Here is a 20445-nt window from a genome sequence, read left to right as displayed (position 1 = left end):
CTTCTCTAGAATGAGTTCCGTCACAACAATGGAAGAATTGACAGACGACTTTTAACTTTGACCTCCTTTTTAATCTTTATGGTTTAGTTGCCATAAAAAGAAAAGAAAAAAGTTTCCAGTCCTTAGTGTCATTGAACTTTTAAGAAGAGACACGACTGTAAAAGTGTTTATGTTGTAATCCATCACTCAGAATGTTAGGTTGTTTACAGAAATTATTTTAATCTTAATCGATGGATTAACTGATTGATCAATCAAATCGACACTGAGGTCATTTTTAATGCAAACGGCCTCTCAGTTAGAAACATGAATATTTCCTGCTTTTCACTAATTTATATTTATTAACACAACATAACCTTCTATTTTGGATTGACAAAACAACACATCTAAATACATCACCTTAAACTGTGTGCAACTGTATACTTTTTTATGTTAATAGAAAGACATTTCATCCATTATTATAATAAATATTCAATAATGACAAGAATAGTTGGCTGCAGCCTTTCCATCCTTTATCATCTCTTGCTTGAAACAACGCAAGATGCTCTTTATTGTTGGTTACACCTGTACTAGAGATGACAGTAAATCATTATTGTAAATTACATTTAACAAATAGTAAGCTAGAAGCACAACACACTGTAACATTATACCGGCTGTCTAAATGTGTGCAGGCAAACTTCTCCCGACTAATTAGGGCTGCATCTAAATTTACACCAGATTAATTACAGGCTATGCCATCCACTCCATGTTATCTGACCCTGTTGAGTAGTTTTAAACACACAAGCACCTTAGGGTGAAAGGTTTCCGTATTATTCCAGTTAAGAAACCTCCAGATTCCAGAGCTTCTGATCCTCTTACATCACCACCAAACACCCTGTTTTATCTCTGACCTCATACAAAAAGATTCAATCAAACATTGTAGTTGCTGACCTCTACTCAGATCTTAAAAGAAGTGATTCAAGTGAACATATATTGCAGGTATGACGCAATTAGCATTGCACTGGTTCCATTGACAAAAAGTAAATGTGATTTTTCATTGGGTTTATGATTATAACAGAAGATGTTGTGAACAAAAGCGTATGATACATTTACTCTTTGTTCAGTAAGATAACATATCACCTTTAAGAAAACATTATAAGTCGTCGGGAGTCAAATCTAACACTATGAACAAACTACACCAAAGTAAAAAAAAACTCTACGCGTTCGCTGTTAAGACGTTTAGTAGTCCAAACTCTCCTTTTCTGACATGTAAAAGCTTATGATTTCAGTTGTAGGAGAAAATGTTTAAATACCTTGAGCTAGTGTTTTCAAGAAGAAGAACTTAAAAGCCATTCAAACGCTATCGACTTTTCCTGCAGCACTCTTTAGAGGGAAAACATACTTATGACAAGTCATTATATCTTATATTGCTTATATCTTCATGCATTATATAATACTGTCATGTTCCACTCAAACATAAACGTGTAGAGTAAGTCTGCAGAAAGACATCCCATCTGCTCTGCACACAGGACGTAATTGTCATTTTTTTAAAAGGCTAAACTTGCATAATCTTTTACAGCATTGACTTGCACACCCTCAGTGCTGACTGACGGTTTGATGGGACAGCCACTTCACTCCTGGTTAATGGGTACAGGGAGGTGTTGAACTGAAGCAACCATAGATGAAAGAGCAGGGCCACTATCTGAGTATTTTCATCTTTACTTTTCACCTAATAGAGTTCCTCAGATGGGAGTAAGTGCGCTCCTAGGGGTAATATGGAGTACTGTAAGGCTCCACAAAAGTTAATAAAACAAATTCAGTAATGCGAGATTCAAAAACATAAGAGACTGTAAAGAGGAAACCTTTCATGATAATATTAGTATAACATTAATACAACCAAAAACTGAAAAGATATCCCTGTTTCCCAATAAACTTTCAGTGTAGCTTGACAAGAAGACGCAGTCCATTGTAACTACAGCGATGTCTTAGTGTAAATGCATGATGACAAAAAATTGGTTTGGTGTATTAAGTTATGGATGCAAAACAAAATATTGCAAAGGGGATGCAATATTTCAAAATGTTTGAAAAAACTGATCTACACTGTGCACCACGCCACAAAAGGATGTCTGTAAACATTGGTCCCTGCACTGTAGCAAAATCACACCAACACTTTCTCTGAGTAGGCCTCTTTCACAACGCTGTGAAATACCTGAGTTGCGTGGTATCTCACAAGAACAGGGTGTGTGATAATTACACAGCTCCTGTGAGGGTCAAATGGCCACTCGATATGTTCTGCACCTTGACTTCAGGTCCAGTGAGACACACTTCTGTTCAACAGAAGAGAAAACAGCAGAAGCAACAGAGAACAGAGTTAATCCCTCTGACTGCTAGTGTTAGAGAGAGCCACTATACTGCTTCGGTGAGTTGTGTTGTGTAATGACTGTTCTCATTTAGGGTAATCAGTGAGTCATTAATGAATGGTGTTCATCAACTGAGTACAGCATTGCCCTGACATGCTTGGTTATAGTAGAGTCACGTGGCACCAAGCCTACACACACATACACAAAGGTTAACACTGCATGCATCCCAGGTCATTACTTAAAGGTCTCCTATTATACTCTATTTCCTCAATATATTATAGGTCTCTGATATATACCAAACATGTCTCTGAAGTGTTTGCCTCGAAATACCAAACAGATCATGCATTGTAGCATCCCATAATCCCCTCTGTTTCAGCCCTGATTCTCTGTCTTTTACTTTAGATGAAAAGAAGGAGCCACTCCCCACGCCCCTCTGCGAGATATTTGGTTAAAAAGAACCCAATGGGGCTCAAGGAGGAGATTAAGGTGATAGGGGGGGGGGGGGGGGGGTTACCTTGGTTGGTGATTGGCTAATGGTTACACAAGCAAAGAAATCTTTATGACATCATAAAGTGGCTACAAAATCTGATCAGCTCATTTTCAGACAGGTTTTTATATAAATGGATTAGGACACAAAGAGAGCAAATCTTTTTTCCTGAAACTTTCAGATTCTCTCAACACAGAGGGGACACATGTTTATCTATAAAAGACATGAAAAAGTCTCTTGTGTAAAATAAATAATGGCATTGTCAAAGGAAGAATATAACCCACAGCTTTGCCCTAATTTCCTCATACATGTACCACCATTTAGATATTTTGATAACACACAGATGGTCCAGACCCTGCAGCAGTCTGGTTTGAATATGAAACAAGTACACACGCACATTTCCTCCTACAGTCCAAACACACCAGTCTGTCACAATATGCACAACCTGCCATATGACGAGGAGAACAAGATGGTAGTAGGGAGTCTAGCCAGCAGGACAGTCTTGCAGGCAGCGAGTGGCAGACACCATGTGATGTTGTGAGAATAACATTTCTGATTTGAGAGGCAGGAGGAAAACAGGCATTTCATGATTCACAATTTAATATCCCCCCCACTGATTCTTACTATTACAGCAAGCAATAAAACATTAACACTCCCCTTCAGAGGGAAAACAGCACGCCTGTCAAGAATATTTTTTGACAAACTGTGTGCGTGTGCTTACAGAAATCAAGAGTGTGTTTTTTTCATTTCATTGAAATGTGTTTTGGAAGTGGAAAACTCACTGCACATCACAAATGGGTAATCTTTTGATTGGAGCTGACAGATAAAGAATCATGAATTGCAAAAACTGGATCTGCTAAGCTTTCAGACAGAAACAGGGATGTTTCAGAGCAGGCAAGGATAGGAGCTCTTTTTCCGTTAGGACTGGACCAACAGCTTAGGAGAAATTTAGCAGTTTGGAAAGTAACAAAAAAGGAAGTAGAAGAAAAGTAGCAGTGAAAGAGAAAGGTGGCACTGGGCCCTAATGGTGACACGCTGACAGGCCAGACCATAAACAGAGCAGTCTCCTCCCCTCTCCGGCCTGGCCTATATTAACTCTCCATGGAGCTCCAGCTCACAACCAGAGGCACATGGAGTAGGATAACACGTTGCCAAAACATAGGGAGATACTGGACTGCACTCTTCACCAGTGTTGGCTATACGGTAAAACTCTCCTGGATGGACTTTTAACTTCTTTACCATGATGCTCCCGTCGTCCCAGGAGAATGTCAGCCTTGGTAAGTGGCAGGAAAGATTGATTTTGGCAAAGGAACAAGATGACATGAATGTGATGACTTTCTGGGATCAGATGTTTGTTTTGTGTGGATGGGAGAACAGTTGATGAGTTCTGTTTTAGTAGTGAAATAGAGGAAAGTAATACAGGAATGGGACAGTTTGGAAGTGTGTGTCACATAGTAATACCATCAGCAGAGGAACATGGATAACAGCTACTTCCGTCAAACTATACTTAACAAACAAGACGCCTGGATTGGAAAAGCAGAGCGTCTGTTTTGTTTCTGTCATTATTCTTGCATTTTTTTCGGTTGTATCTCGATGGTTGAAATGCACTTCTTGTACCATGCGTTAAATAAAAGCAACTGCTAAATAAATGTGATGTATTTCAAAGTTTTATGGACAAGAGTATAACAGCAATAAGACATTAACAGTGACTGTGGGTGGCTTTCATTGATGCTACTAATACTCAAAGTCAATGACTTGATGTCAATAATTTGTCTCATGGTGTACAAGGGGTGGCTTGCAGCAGACTCTGACCCTGGTGGATTCACGCTGTTAGTAATTGTAAATACACAAAACAAATAATGTATTATTCTTTCTTCTCCAAAACAAACAACATTTGAGGGATTTACGTTGTAAACCAGAGAGGTGCATCTTAACCTTTCCTGACCTCCATTCTTTCAACTACCGCAGACAATGGATTTCACAAATGAGCAGCCACGTAAAAATACCTAATCAAGAAATATAATTGATATGATGACATGACATTTTACACTGCCTCTCTCTGTTTTCTGACTTGTGGAGGACGAAAGTGTCTTGGCTCCATCTGTGAAAGAGCCTTAGAGCAATAAGAAACCTGAAGTAACTTGACCTGTGACCTTCCAGTATGGGCGGGGAGTCAACACTTTGATTAATAGTATAATTTTAGCATGATACAGTGTTAATCTAAAATGAATAAAGGAAAATATAAACTTTTCTTAAAGCAGTTTCGGTCACGTTTTCCTTCCCTTAGCTTTAGACTGATAGAAAAATGAATGTAATGGCAATCATTATGCCTCTCATTTCTCCACTCTCTTTAAAGTTAATGATATCAGATGTTAAAATACTAAAGCCTATTATTACATTAATGACTGCAGGTAATTGGAGCTCATCTGTGGCTTTTATTTTACTCAGTTATTCCTAGGTTTTATTTCTCCAATACCAAAAAGAAACAGCACATTATTTCAACCTTTTTTCTAACAGATTATAAAAATCAAATCCATTCAATGTATAAGTAACCTATTAGGTATCTGTATTACACCTAATAACCCAATTAGGAATGATTAAAATATGACCAAGGGATTATATTTCTGGTATCCTAAAGGTCTCTCAATTATTATTACATAACTTTATATATTTGAGATTGATGACTACAACATTGTCATGAACTACGACCTCACATAGCCAAATCAAGCATGAAAGGCATATTGTGTGTTTTCTCTGCATTCTCTCTCTTTTTAACCATTAATACCGGGCTGGGGCAATAATCGCTCTCTGAGTCTATCGCATCCTGCTCGGTCCGCATGAAGCTCCTGTCCTCCATCGCAGAGCCCATCCCGGCCTGAGAGAGGAATCTGCATTCTCGGGCACATGGGTCCCCACATGGTCTGCTTGCGGATGCTGATGCTGCGGCTGTGATGCTGCTGCCTGCATGCCAGCACTCCCACACCATCATCCATTCACAGCATTCACAACGAGAGAGGACCCACCGCAGTCTCAATGGGGGGCCTGAACATGAATTAATACCTTCATTGAGCTCTTGACTTTGTTTTGCTCGGGATGCGTAAGCCTCGTGGAGATCGGATGTGAGGGCGGACCGATGAAACAGAAACACCCTGCGAAGCTCTGTGCCAGATGGACTTTCTAAATCCGCAAACTGCAGTGAGTGGAAATGTCCATTTTCTAGCTGACAAGATTAATCAAAGAGCCTGCCATAATCGGAAAATAACCTTAATACCAACCAAAGGGAAAAAAACAAATCGTGGATCAATCCGGAAACAAGAGCCTATATACGCAAAGAATAAACAAACAACAATTTATGTAAAAAACACATGGATTAAATGGACCGGACTAAAGCCTGGAAAGACTGCTTTTCTATCTAGATAATTGCAGGCAGGTCAGGCATTTCGCGTTTATTTAAATTTAAGAGAATACAACATAATAATAACAAACATAGGCCTACTGAGATCACTGATAGATGCAAAATACGCAACTAAGTTTCTGGTCTGCAGTATTTTCGTGCAAGTGTATCACCTGGGATTGTTTTTTCAACATCTCTCCTTGGATATACTATAGTCTATGGGAAACAGATGATTTATGTTTATCCCTACCGTTTATCATGGATTATTCATTTCATATTTTAACTGATAAAATAATCATCATTTTGTCTTTCTTCACATAGTCATTTGTTTCAGGGATTATGCCTTTTGCTAATGTGTCTAGCTGGCTATGATAACTATTTTTCCAGAGCGTTTGAACTTTGCTTTGATTATGGCATTCTTGTTTACCTCAAGGATTATTAACGTTATCATTGAATCCATAAACCGTGATTTAATATTGAGTTGGAATATTAATCCACCTGTGTCACGTGATTTGTAACTTTTAAGACATATTTAATGACTCCTGATGCTTTCAAATACTGCTCTTGGCTCCAAGTTGTAATGATGAAACGACCAACTCTGCAGTGCTATGTTTTTAATAAAGACTACAACATCGTATAAACCTGTATTAGGCTACTGTATGTAAGACTCAATGCACCCATAGGCTACTGCTAAACGTATCTGCTACTTTGGCTTCTGTTTTACTTATTTATTTCAGGGAAAACATCACTTTCAGACCAAAAAAACGTTTGTGTATCTCTACTAAAATGTGATTACATTATTTAGAAGATAAAACAGTGATATGTTTAAGGGATCTTTAAAAATATGTTTAATGTAGCCTTTAAAGTGATTTCAAATACTTGTAATAAATGCCTCAAATGATCTCTGTTATAAGGATGTAAATAACAACATTTGTGTTAGTCTACTGCCTCTACGTTTTCGTTAATGAACCAAATAACCTAAAAGTGGTTTCAGGATATTACTTATTTTTAACTGAGAATTGTGTAATAAAACAATAATTACCATAATTGAATAAAAACTTATTAGTTGCTCAATTATATGAAGCCTTGAAGGCCAAACGGTGGTATTGGTCCACAGCCAGGCTGATCGTAATTGGAATATTTCCTAGGGTCCATGAAGGCAGCCCCGTGACGTCAGGCTGCCTTTCATAGCTGTGCTCAGCCTCAATGGCGATTGCAACAGATCTGTAGAGCTCGAGAGCCCAGTCTACCCTCGCCAGGGTTTCATTAAACACAAACTAATGCGACGAATACGGACTGTGAGTAATATATTATACGTTGGCTGTTGTCTCTGTTCCTCACATTGACTCTCGTTTCACTGTAGATGTGTGTATGTTTTTTTTTTTAGCGGTTTAACCCTGCTTTGTGCTGCTAAGCTGTTTCCACGTAGTCAGGATCCTCCGCCAACAGCGGCTCCTTTGTTCGCTATCCGTGGCTCTCTCTTTAACGTTATCTGTTTTATTTATGAAACAGGCAGTGTGTTTATATCTGTGTTTTCCTTGTAATATGGTTCACGTGTGTGTTACCAACAGGATGTGCTATGTGATATATAAAACCAAGTAGACCGGGGTCTGTCAGCTCGCCGTTATGCTTGGCTTTTTCCGCCAGTCACAGACCGGGTGAAGACAGCACATAGTCGGTGTAAAGATAGGCTCGAACGCTGTGTTTTTTGTTTTCAATGTGTGCTATGTAAGCTCCCCTAAGGGGTTAATCTAAGTTGAGCCTCTGTGGGTCTCTCACAGGTTTATCGATACCCTGAAACCGGACTAGCGAGCGTCTGGCGGTGCAGGGAGGGAGGGAGGGATAGTTTCCATTAATGACACCACGTTACCTACAGTCTGTGGCTAAAACTAAAGCAGGTGAATCCCACTGCTTGGCTTGTCCAATGCTTTTGTGAAAACTTTAACACATCTAGTAAGTGTACGTTTTGACTGTATTTTCACGCAACGCTGTGTTCTTTGTTTGTCTAAATATAGTTTTGTGAAATGTAGAAGTCTGTGTTATTGCCATCATTCAAAGTACTGCCATACTGTATCCAAGGCGATATATTGTGACTTTTAAAAAACAATTTGGGGTTCTGGTAAAGTATAAACAACAGACCACCATATGGATATAATCTCAGTAAATTGGTCATTAATGACACCACGTTACATAGAGTATATGGTTAAAGCTAAAGCAGTTGAATGAGACGGTTTGGTTTGTATATGTTTGACACTTGTTACAATTGTTACTTTTATTTCTTTTAAATGGTGTATCTATTTAACTTTATGGCTGTTGTTATTTTGTTCTTGTTTATTTTAGTTTTGTATGTTTACTTACGTTATGGTGCGTGTGATTTTTGTATTTTATTTCTTTCTGTGTACAGCACAGTTGGTCTGGATGTTTTAAAGTGCTTTACAAATAAAGCTCTATTGTATTGGGAACACCCTAACAAATGTAGTAAGGGTAAGGTTTGGCTGTATTTTAACGCAATGCTGGGGTCTTTTGGGGATTTATGATTTTGTGAAATGTTGAAATGCTGTGTCATAATATTGGTGGTATCAGTCAAAATACTGTGTAGATAGTAGATAATTTAGGAGTTCTGATTAAGTATAAAGAATACACCATCATATGGATATAATCTGAGCATTTCTATATGTAAATATAACAGTTGCATTTGCAGTTATCACAGTCTGAGTCTATGTAACATAACATTGCAAAACCAACTGAACAGTGCCAGCAATGTTTTAATATGAACTATTCATAAATAATCAATCCAGTATCACAAAAACATAATTTCAAGTGTTTCAGTATTTTGGTTAAAACCCTATATGTGTATCAATGATTTTGGGCAATGGTAGGTTATTCTGTGGGGAAATGATATTGTTAAATCCTACACTTAAAACTTCTCGATTCTTTTTCTTACATTTTTTCTTCTTCTGTTTTTCTCTTGTTTTTCAGTTTATACCCAAGTAAAATGGAGGACAGTTTTGATTGCGACTGTGGCGAGCTTGAGCCACCTGATCATTGAGGGTGAACATTTACTTTGAAGACTTATTGGCCAGACTAATTTCAGTTTTATAGATCAGATGACTTGACAGGAAATGTACAGTTAAAAAAACAAACAAGAAAGTAGAAAGAAAAAAAATCTTATGAAGCTGCTCAGGACCAGTCATACACTGAATGTATCTGCACTGTAAGGATGCAACTACATGTTTTTTATAATTTAATATAGTCTCAGTGTTTTTTAATTGGCCTCACAGTCCATTCCATTGCATACTATAAACCCAAGTTTACTAAAAAACGTTCCCCTAAATATATCCACACACCCGGAACTAGAGGAACATTTGAACTTTTATATTTACTCTCCTTATCCAAGATGGATCAAAACTTTGAGCACATGTTAATACCCCAGAATCTGCCAGTGACAGCTAGACGGGGGACTCAGTAGTCTTCTATACAGGGGTCAGTTAGCTCAGCCGCTGAAGTATCTGAATAGTCAATTCCTCCGTTTGTATTAAAGTTGGACTTGGAAACAGGCCAGAAGCCAATCGTCGGCGTTAGCAGAAACTTGGAGTAAACCTGAAAACAGTCGCCATGGCAGAGAAGTTTGAGTCCCTGATGAACATCCACGGTTTCGACCTGGGTTCTCGCTACATGGACTTAAAGCCTCTGGGCTACGGGGGGAACGGCTTGGTGTTCTCAGCAGTTGATACAGACTGTGACAAGCGTGTTGCCGTGAAGAAAATTATCCTGACCGACCCCCAGAGTGTGAAGCATGCACTGCGGGAAATCAAGATCATCAGGCGCCTCGATCACGACAACATTGTGAAGGTGAGGGGCAAGTGCTCTGCGTGATGTCACAAAGACTATTTATCATATCATCTGGGGCTGGGAAAAACAAAACATCCATTTTGGAGTTCCACACTGATCCTTCTTCTTACTTCTCCAGGTGTTTGAAACTTTGGGCCCCAATGGACGCAGGCTAACGGAGGACGTGGTGTCTCTGACAGAGGTCAACTCGGTCTACATCGTGCAGGAATACATGGACACGGACCTGTGTCAGCTGCTGGAGAGGGGCCTTCTCTCTGAGGGCCATGCAAGGCTCTTTATGTACCAGCTCCTTAGGGGCCTAAAGTACATCCACTCTGCCAACGTGCTGCACCGCGACCTCAAGCCTGCCAACCTGTTTGTCAACACAGAGGACCTGGTGCTGAAGATCGGGGACTTTGGCCTGGCCCGCATCATGGACCCACACTACTCTCACAAGGTAGGCCCAGTCTTCTATTGGTGGGGAATATAAGTGTTTCATGTTGTTGTGATGAGCAGTGTGTTACATAGACAAGAGTTATAAGAAGAAGAGACGGCTTGGCAATGTTTGCCCAAAGATCAATGCTTTGCTGCTCCAACGCGGGGTTTCATTGCTAAGTAATGGGTAGGCCTCCTGGGTGACGCAGTTTCACAGCAGGAAGTAAACAAGACGGGATGTGGTTCCTTGAGGTAACGCCTCTGTTTCCCTTGTCAGGAGAGCAAGGCTGTGGAAAACATTTAAAAAGCTAGCCCTGAGAATGTGCTCTATTCTAATGTCTAAAAATACAAATGTGTGGGTTGATGATAAAGTGGAAGATAATGTTCACTCCCAGGGGGAGATGTGTCAAATATTTGATTTGTGGCATGGGCAAAACAGAGATCCAGATTTAGCCATCGTCTGCATATAATGATAATTTGACTGAAGGCCGGAGCCGATAAATAAAGGACATGATGTTGATAAAACAACGGTATTTTTTTTATTAACAGCCAAGTTCAATTTGCCGAGGTCATTATTCTATTTTCAAAACTAAATAAAATAAGTGGATCCTTGAGAAGGTGGTTTTCTTTGTGTCCTTTTCCTTGTCTTTTATCAGACGCCAGCAATTATTTGAACCAGGGCATACAAATCCAGACGTTAACACGCCAAATGTTGAATGTAAACATACTTTAAGGCTGTCTATAACCCTGGCATTTGGTTTTTTGGGCCAGTGTAATGGTCCCAATAAAGTAGGTTGTCCGGAGCATGAGAACAGTTTGGGACACCCTGTCTAATTGTAGCCAGGTGGAGGGTCTGTATTGCCCTTGTGTTTCTGTCACCTTTTTAAAGGGATGAGGAAATTCCAATCAAAGGCCATATGGTGGTGTGATGTGAGGACGTCTAGCATGGGGAGTCTCTCTCTCTCTCTCTCTCTCTCTCTCTCTCTCTCTCTCTCTCTCTCTCTCTCTCTCTCTCCCCCGCACTCTCCCTCTCCCCATGCTCACTCGTGTCTCAGATTAGTCATTAGTCTGAAGTTGGCTCACGTGATGTGATTCCTCCGGTGGGCCCAGCCTGATTCATATCCCTAACACAGCATGCATCACTGAGACTCATACTTGTTTACCAAAACTGCTCATTTCCAGCACACGGCCACTACTATGCATATGTAGTATAACTCCATTTTCAGCTCTGGTTTCACATATCTTAGGTGAGACAATAGCTCTCTGCAATATGAAGAGGAAGTCGAGGGCTCATAGTTTGTGGGAAGAACTGAGAGTTTCTCACACAGTTCATTCACTGTATCCACCCACCCAACTTGTATACACTCCTCCCTTACAGCAGCTTTAACCATGGGGGCTTCTTTCCTCTATATAAGCAGTTTTTTCCTGATGGGGAAATATGCAGGAAAGTGGGTATTGAAAAGCTACTTGACTGGGTTCATCTCCTGTGTGTCTGACTTTTGTCTGCTCTACTACTGCTGCTGATTTGATGTCAAGGATACATACGCTGTAGTCCTGTAGCAATACTGACTTTAAATGGTTTTGACCCTGCTCTTTTTAAAGCTCTGTAGCTGTGTTGTGTCTGTCTCTACTCCGATAACAATAGTGGTGTGGGTGGGGGAAGAGAGAACACTGATATCTCAACCAGCCACTTTTTCATGGCACCTAGTCATCTAATTGAGTGTTCGTCTGGGAGCAAATGAGGCTTGTTTGAATATGAACCCATCACCCCACACAACACTGGTGCCTTGTGAAATGTGGCGGCGTTAAGAAAACATCTGGCTTCAGTGCTGTCTGGACGTTATTGCAGAATTACTGAGGGAAGATGTCCTTTCACAACCACCCTGTTCTTCTAGCAGGCCTGGTGAGGCAGAGCAGCTGGGCGGCTGAGTGCATGTCATTTGAATAACGTTGTGCCTAAATAAAGAAGCGCTCCTTGCCGGGGAACATCAGTTTCTGGCGTAGTTTCAATAATGTGGTCTTGAATTATGTGTCAGTGAAATAGGTGCAAGTCATTTGATCCACCTTTTCCTCCTACTTTACTTTTGTTTTCTGTTGCTTTGGTCAATACAAAACATAATTCCTTAAATTCAATTTAGGCTTTTAATAACCCTGGACGGTTGGTTGGGAGTAAAGCTCTTGTCACGCTTGCCAGGAGTACCTGGGCTATACTTCCTTTGTCTCAGAAAGCAGGCCATTTCTGCCTGTGTGAACTTTAAGGCCGGCCCTCGTGGTGGCCGAGGATCAAGAATGGCAAGAATTCACATGCACTCTTCCAACTTCTCCAACCCCGAGTCCCCTCCTTTTCCCAGCCCGCTCTTTGTCTTGTTGTGGGAGATTTGCTCAGGGCAGCATTTGAAGCTTATATAAAGCTCATTTCATTTCTAGCTGTTGTCCGCAACAAGAGTTTTACAAAATAATACAACACTTACTCTTTAGCATTGGTTGCTGTTTTGTATTTGAACACAACACTAACAAAGGCTTTAAACGACACAATAGTGTAACACATTTAATGTTGGCTTTATGTCACCTCTGTTTTCTCTTGACGGGAAATGATCTCGTTGCATCATCTGAATGTCAAATCAGCTTTGAAAGTTAACAAACCAGTTATTTGATCTATAGCTTTTGTCGTATGAAATGAAGACTACAAGTGCAAGACACATCTGTGTGGGGAAATACAAATAACCCGTTGATGAAGTACATTATCTACTTGTGTTTGACTATAAGTCAGGAGGTGTATTATTTAAAAACTTGGAAAGCTCCCTATGAATAAAGAATTGTATGAATGCCTTTGGTTCAGCATAACATTTATTAATTTGTGACGGTAAAGAGATAACAACATGGTCAGTTTTTGGAAAGTTAGGAGAAGAGGGGATAGGAGGACTCGTACACGTCCATTTCTTCCATACAAGCATCCCTTGGAACACACACAACTACAACACTTCAAGAACACACACACAAACAGACACACATTTGACCTACTTATTCATCTAGAAACAGGCCTGTCTGGATCTAGACAAAGACAAATTCCAGGGGGTCGACGCCGGCTGTAATGAATTCTAGAGAAGAATTGAAACAAATCGTAGTTTTATAATGTAACCTAAATTAGCAAAATTAATGCTGACCAGCCAAAGTCCTGATTAGACATATGGACCTTATTAATGGATAACCATGGATTTATTTCCATGTGTTGTGAGACTGCAGTAAAACGCCTCTTAACCTGCTATTAATAGTGTTTTGAAATGATTCACGTGTGTGTGTGGGTGTGTGTGTGTGGGTGGGCGAAGGGAAGACTAAAATATATCTTTTAGGCTTCAGCACAGCCTTTTCCTGCAAATGGAGACTAGCTTGGGGGTGACCTCACTGTCTCTTCAGCAAGCACCTTTACTGAGATCTGGTGAGACCTGCTAAAGGTCGCTTTGATTGAACGCAGCCAGACTCACTGAGGGAGCCTTTTATGAGTCACTAAATGTCATCCCTGTTTGATCTAGATCAGGTGGTTTAAGTTATTCACCAACTGCTGTCAGTTATTGAGATGGCTGATGCTTTAATTCCTATGACTCTGTCTTTGTGGTGAGTGGCCCACTTAGACATAAGTCAAAGTTAGAGGCAAGCAGCAATGTTTAGCTAATGCACTTAAATGCCTTCAGCTGGTAGGCAAACTGTAATCTGCTTCTTTTGGTCCATCGTTCTCAGAATTGTCCTTACGCAACGACCCGGTGTTCTTTCAAGCTGACCTAATCTAAATCTGTGGCAATGCTCTGCTAAGCTGGTTGCATGTATTTCTCCATTGTAACCACATTCACAAAAGACAGTTTACTGGCTGAATGGGAGCTGGACACTCCCATGAGTTTCAGTCGGTAGGTGTGATCTGCTCTGTAATTCCCCTTTTCACAGGTTTCATTGTGACAGTTGCTGCTAAATTCAGACAATCAGATTACCAGTCTTCTGAAGGAGGGAGTCATGTATACATAGGATTTATAGGCCCATCAAAATACGAGTGTTCATCGCACTAATGCACTCCAGCATAGTGTGACGTAGAGGAGGCTAACTTTGGGCAGAACCAGGAGCCAACCATTTTAGTCTCACCACAAACTACCACTGCATGTGGGGTGAGAGAGGGCAGCGAGCGTGTTGTTTTACGCCCTCCCATCCCCCCAGTCGGTGTGCACACAGGTCCATTTCCTTTGTGTTCAGTGTGCTGTTCCCGTGAGCAGCCCTGCTCTGTGTGGGAGTGCAGATTGGTGTCACTGGTGAGAGGAGAGTGTGGCAGCGGGGGATTATCCTGCTCTCAGACTGCTGACTGGGCCTGCACGTGTCTGTTCTCCCCCCTGTCTCTCTGCGGTCTTTGTCTCCGTGCTGCTCCATGTTGCGTATGTGACCAGCACGGAGCAGGACCATCAAGTAGCAGCAGGCATTCTGGGATTCCTGTTAGCAGCCCTGCTGCACGGGACATGAAGTCATGCTAATCACATGTATCTATTACTGAGGGTATCTTTGACTGTGAATGAACCAAACACGAGGGCATATTAGATCATGCACTACTGTAGTTTTTTAAAAGATAGTTGCGTCTATGGACGTCACAATACCAGACATGTAGCTTATACCAGTCAGAAACATTCTCAATACCTTATCTGCTGCCAGGGTAAAACAACTCAAAGTCAATCCATTAGCTTACTTTTTTGTATTTGTTTTTGTTGAGAACTTAAATGGGTCATCATTTTCTATTTTCCAATAATGTTGTTGTCTGTCTCTGTTTGCTGGTTTTATTCTGAAAAGTGTTCCCCTTCCCCCATGTCTGTTACGGCTGATTGTGTGCCCTGTGTTGTCTCCTCCCCCCCACCTGTGTCTAATTGCTGATTAGTGTGTGTATTTAGGCTCTGTTGCCCTGTCTGTTTTGGGGCTGGTAGTGTGTGTGAGATCCTTGTGGCTGGTGACTGTGCTCACGGGAGCAGCAGGATTGCGGCTGTGTCCTCTGCTCGAGTGTAATAAATGCCCACACCGGGTTATATTTTTGGACGTTCTACCTCTGCCTCCTTGCTTGGTCGGGCCGCTCACTTGTCGGCCTCACAATCCCTTTTTGATACAACTGTATTTATTCAAGTTTCTCACACAAAATGAAAGACATCATCATGATAGCCATCCCTACATTACATGACCCTCACCTAATACGTATTTTTACTGAAAGAAGTTTGAACACATAATACCACTCCAGGGATCCTCGCTTTGCGTTGGTAGCAAAGTATCTGTTCTGATGACATCCCTAGTCTATGTATTCTTTGGGTAAGGGTCTCACTAAATAGGCCATGTCCCTTTTCCACCACAGGGCCATCTCTCTGAAGGTCTGGTCACCAAGTGGTACCGGTCTCCTCGCCTGCTGCTCTCTCCTAACAACTACACCAAAGCCATCGACATGTGGGCCGCAGGCTGCATCTTCGCTGAGATGCTCACAGGGAAAACCCTCTTTGCAGGTAAATGTTGACTCTGGTTCTTATGTCTGTCTCACAGTAACACCTCATGTACTCGCATACGAGCAAACAGCCTTTAGAGCAGGTTGGATGACTCTGATGTCGGAGGATGTCAAATGCTCATCCTGCTAGTCAACGACTTTGTTCGGAGAGACCAGAGTCAATCTGCATTTACTTTAATTATACTCCTCTTTTGCAAATCCAGCTGGAGGTGGGCCAGACTGACTGTTCTTATTTGTTGAAACTGCCTTGAGCTGAACACAAGGCAAATAACATCTGTTCTCATGATCTGCTGCTCAGCCTCTCTCCAAACCCCTGAACCAGTCATGCAGATGTTGGATGTTGTGTAACTCTTCAAAGAAAGATGCTAATGTTGTCTGCCGGGGGTTTCAGGGGCCCATGAGCTGGCTCAGATGCAGCTGATCCTGGAGTCCATCCCCGTGCTGAGAGAGGAGGACCGGCAGGAGCTCCACAGCGTCATCCCTGTGTTCATCCGCAGCGACATGTCCAAGCCTCACAACCCCCTGGCCAAGCTGCTGCCCGACGTCAGCCCCCAGGGTGAGCACCACTCACCCTTTCATTCAGAAGTACTCAAGTACTCTTACATGTACATGTTTCCTACATCTCAACGTCCTTTCTCTCTGCAGCCCTGGATTTCCTGGAGAAGATCCTGACCTTTAACCCCATGGATCGTCTCACTGCGGAGGAGGCCCTGGCCCACCCCTATATGGCCGACTACTCCTTCCCCCTGGACGAGCCTGTCTCTCTGCACCCCTTCCACATCGAGGACGAAGTCGATGATATCCTGCTCATGGACCAGAGCCACAGCCACACCTGGGAGAGGTACGATGCGTCCCCTCTCAAACCCTGCTCTCTGTCACCAGGCAGGAGATACAAAGTTATATATTTAGCCTGGTCTGACATTATTTTGATATTAGTTCCAGGGAAGAATAGTTAGCTTTTATAATGTGAACATAAAGGTCACCTAACGCGTATTCTGAATGAGTTTAATGGTTTGTTTGAGTAGTCTGATCATGTACTGGAGCTCCATGTTATGTGTCTGTTGTGTACTGAAGTCTCTGTCCTTCATTTTATCATCAGGTATCATGAGAGCCAGCTGTCAGAGAATGACTGGCACTTGCACAGCAACCACGACCCGGACGAGGTTCAGGTCGACCCCAGGGCTCTCTCTGATGTAACAGACGAGGAGGAGGTCCAGGTGTGTTTGAATTGTGACAAACATCTGCATACACATGTTAAAACGATAACTCTTCGGTTTACTTTTGAAAGCTATAGATAAAGTTTGATAATGTGCTCCCTAAAGGTGAGGATGCATAGGTTAAGAATAAAAAAACGTTTCAAACCAAAGCACATTTGATAGAAAGTCTAATTGTTGTCTGTTTCCAGGTGGATCCTCGTAAATATGCTGATGGAGACCGGGAGAAGTTCCTGGATGAGCCGTCCTACGACTACTCCACTCTGTTCCAGCCGGAGCGATCCTGGCAGGACGAACACCACGAAAACAAATACTGTGACCAGCAGTGTAGCCACACCTGTAACTACAAGGCCGTGTCTCCCTCCTACCTGGACAACCTCATCTGGAGGGAAAGTGAAGTCAACCACTACTACGAACCCAAGCTCATCATCGACCTCTCCAACTGGAAGGAGCAGCAGAGCAAGGAGAAGGCGGACCGCAAGGCCAAGAGCAAGTGCGAGAAGAACGGGCTGGTGAAGGCCCAGATCGCACTGAAGGAGGCGGAGAAGACCCAGAGCCCGGTGGAGAAGGACAGCGAGCAGGAGAAGCACCAGACGGAGAAGCCTCAGAGCCAGCAGAGCCAAGGCTTCGACTTCGACTCCTTCATCGCCAGCACCATCAAACTGAGCCTGCAGCCGGAGCCCTGTCCGGAGGCGGCCCTGCTCAGCGAGGTGGGCCTCCTGAACGAGCTCAACTCCTCCGTCTCCCAGCTGGAGGCGGCCCGCTCAGGCTCCATGTCCAAGTCCATAAGTCAGGAGAAGGAGGAGAAGTGCCTGGTTAACCTCGCCCAGTTAGGCGGAGGAGGGCTGGGGGGAGTCGTCGGGGGAGACGGCCCCTGGCCCGCCTGCCCCTGGGAAAGCTTCGGCTCGGGGGAGAGAGTCGGGGAGAACGGCTGTTTGATAGACGAAGCATGCTGGGACATACACAAAGAGGACCAGCTCCAGAAGGAGAGCACTTACACCAGCTACCTGGACCGCCTGTTCAGCAGGAAGGAGGAGGGGGCCGCAGACACTGTGGTCCCTGAGACGGAGCCCTCGGAGGGGAGAGAGCTGGACGAGAGCTTCCTCGCCATGAACACGGAGATTGTGCTGAACGTGCAGCTGGACTCTCTGGCCCTGCCCGGCTTTGACAGCCCCGATGACTTGCCTCTGAAATCCATCCAGGCGTCCCTCACCCCCTGCGCTGTGAAATGCTCCCCCCAGATCGCCCACAAAACCTACAGCAGCATCTTCAAGCATCTTAATTAAAGAAATATATATCTTCCCTCACAGTGAAAAATCTAGGCAGTTTTGTTTTTATGTTTTTCTTTTTTTTAATAATATGATATATTATTGAACTTGAATCATTTCATACTTTTTTTTTTTATCATGGTTACTTTTAATTTTGTTTAGTTTTTTTTAAGAGTTGAAAGGGGTGACGTGTTATATTTAAAGAGTTGGGGTCATCGCTCTGAGCCTTGACCACCAGGCCTTCATGGGTTTATGTCTACGCCCTCATTGCTAAACTGGCATGTCACGCGCACACTTAAGTACTGTAGAAGAACGGAAAGCAGGAGAGAAGGAGCTAGAAGAAAGGCGGATGGTAGGGAGGAGTCAAAGACACGAGGTTTGTCGGTTAATAAGGAAGGGAGATAGACGCTAGCGTTGCCTGGGACAACGAAAAGGAAGGGGATGGGATGTCCTTTTTTTATTTTTCATTTGACATTTTCCCCTGAAGAAAGCTTCCTTAATGATGACCCTTACATACTGTAAATCTGACACATGATGCCAGCAGAAACCATTATCGTAGGCGTTGATGTAAATGTGTTATCTACCTCAAGGTAACAGCCGCGAGAGACACTCGAAGCCGCACTAGTGCTTTACCCACATGGCCATCCTGGTCGCGTAGATGAAATCTGTCTCACTTTAGCATTTAACATAGTGAGGTGTTACAGTAATCATTATTTATTTCTAGCAAATGTGCGATATTTATTTTATCAAAATGTGTTATTTCAATGTGATTATTGAAGATCGAGGAGTTGGACAGACTTCCATTTTCCTTTGGGCACTATATGGGCGTGGAAGTGTTCTTTTGTTTTATGGTAGGATGCAAATTCATCGTTTATGTTCTAAAAGAAGTCGAGGCTTTCCATTTTCCACCAATATTGTCCAGATGGATATCATTCTTTTTGTTTTTTAATTTATAGGTGCATTCTGTCTTTAATGGAAAAACTGCTTTATGGTTAAAGAAGCGCCTAAAAGTCTTAATTTTTTATCTAAATGTAATGTTCAAAAAATGCGTGCATGGAGGCAAGAGAAAGGTACATCTAAGTAAAGTTAATGGTGAGTATAATGTACGTCAATTTTAATTGTACGTTTTTTGTTCAATTTCTATGTACTTTTTCCAGGCAAGCATGATGAATTAGGTTAAGGTGTAGCATGTAGAACACTTATGGACTTTTTTTTGTAATCATTGGTTCCCCTGTTCTACAAAATATCTCAAAATAAAATTACTGGCAACGAGTTTAGCTTGTCTCTCTCGTTCTTTTTGGTCAGACGTGACTCTCTGTTAAGTGTTGTGTTGTAACTTAAATTCGAAATGACCACAAAGTCACGAAGTGCTGACTGCAGTGCTGCCACCTCTAGACGTAATCTTTCATGTCAAAGCAGGCAGACTGAGTTACACTGACCACCGGGGACACGAGCTTTGAATCACCAGCTAAATGTAGCTCTGGCTCGCACCACCACATCTCAGAGCAGTGACCAACGCACATAATCCCAGCACTTATTAGGGGTAAAACACTAAGAAACAAATGTTATGTTATGCATTAGTGAAGCGTGTGTAGAAACGGTACGGAAACATTTAACCTCACAGCACAGGCACTCTTTCTATGGACTTCAAACTTCTTTAAAACATCAACACAGTCACCTTGGTTGACAAGTTTAGCATCATTAGCAAAGGATGGTGGGAAGTCATTTTACCACAATCATAGTGTCTTTTAATCGGAAGCATTTACCCTCTACATGTTCTTTAATGTAAATCCTTCATTATTGAGAAAGCATGGTACTCTACTGAGGGGAGGCAAGTTGTTCCTTTAAAACGTGGTGTATAATGTACATGATGAATCTGATTCTCATTTAAAAGACACATGTATGGCAAGAGACCAAAAAGGGTGGACACAACACTTTTTGGGTCAAAAAGCAAAAATGGGAAATGTAGTA

General features: G+C 42.1%; 1 protein-coding gene across 5 annotated transcripts; it reads left to right on the top strand.

Annotated features, from left to right (window-relative positions):
* The first annotated feature begins 3955 nt into the window (after window positions 1-3955).
* On the top strand, window positions 3956-19747 carry mapk6 (mitogen-activated protein kinase 6). Of its 5 annotated transcripts, none has more exons than XM_079666474.1 (8): window positions 3956-4100; window positions 9197-10069; window positions 10188-10505; window positions 15849-15993; window positions 16384-16548; window positions 16638-16833; window positions 17092-17209; window positions 17398-19747. In XM_079666474.1, exons 2-8 carry the CDS (start codon window positions 9833-9835, stop codon window positions 18490-18492), a joined length of 2274 nt encoding a protein of 757 aa, XP_079522600.1. In that variant the 5' UTR covers window positions 3956-4100; window positions 9197-9832; the 3' UTR covers window positions 18493-19747. The 5 variants fall into 5 exon arrangements, with proteins under 5 accessions (XP_079522600.1, XP_079522602.1, XP_079522601.1 ...); XM_079666476.1 differs by lacking the exon at window positions 3956-4100 and adding an exon at window positions 5793-6018; XM_079666475.1 differs by lacking the exon at window positions 3956-4100 and adding an exon at window positions 7357-7515.
* The last annotated feature ends 698 nt before the right edge of the window (window positions 19748-20445 follow it).

Source organism: Notothenia rossii (genome assembly GCF_949606895.1).
Source record: "Notothenia rossii genome assembly, chromosome: 2".
In the NCBI taxonomy this organism is placed as follows: domain Eukaryota; kingdom Metazoa; phylum Chordata; class Actinopteri; order Perciformes; family Nototheniidae; genus Notothenia; species Notothenia rossii.
This window is presented reverse-complemented; position numbering and strand designations above follow the sequence as displayed.

What these genes read in the sequence shown, in the direction of transcription:
- mapk6 (XM_079666474.1), top strand. Translation starts at nt 9,833, where the DNA reads ATGGCAGAGAAGTTTGAGTCCCTGATGAACATCCACGGTTTCGACCTG. An exon ending in ATCACGACAACATTGTGAAG is followed by an intron (nt 10,070 to 10,187) that starts GTGAGGGGCAAG and finishes TTACTTCTCCAG; the next exon opens with GTGTTTGAAACTTTGGGCCC. An exon ending in GCCCGACGTCAGCCCCCAGG is followed by an intron (nt 16,549 to 16,637) that starts GTGAGCACCACT and finishes TTCTCTCTGCAG; the next exon opens with CCCTGGATTTCCTGGAGAAG.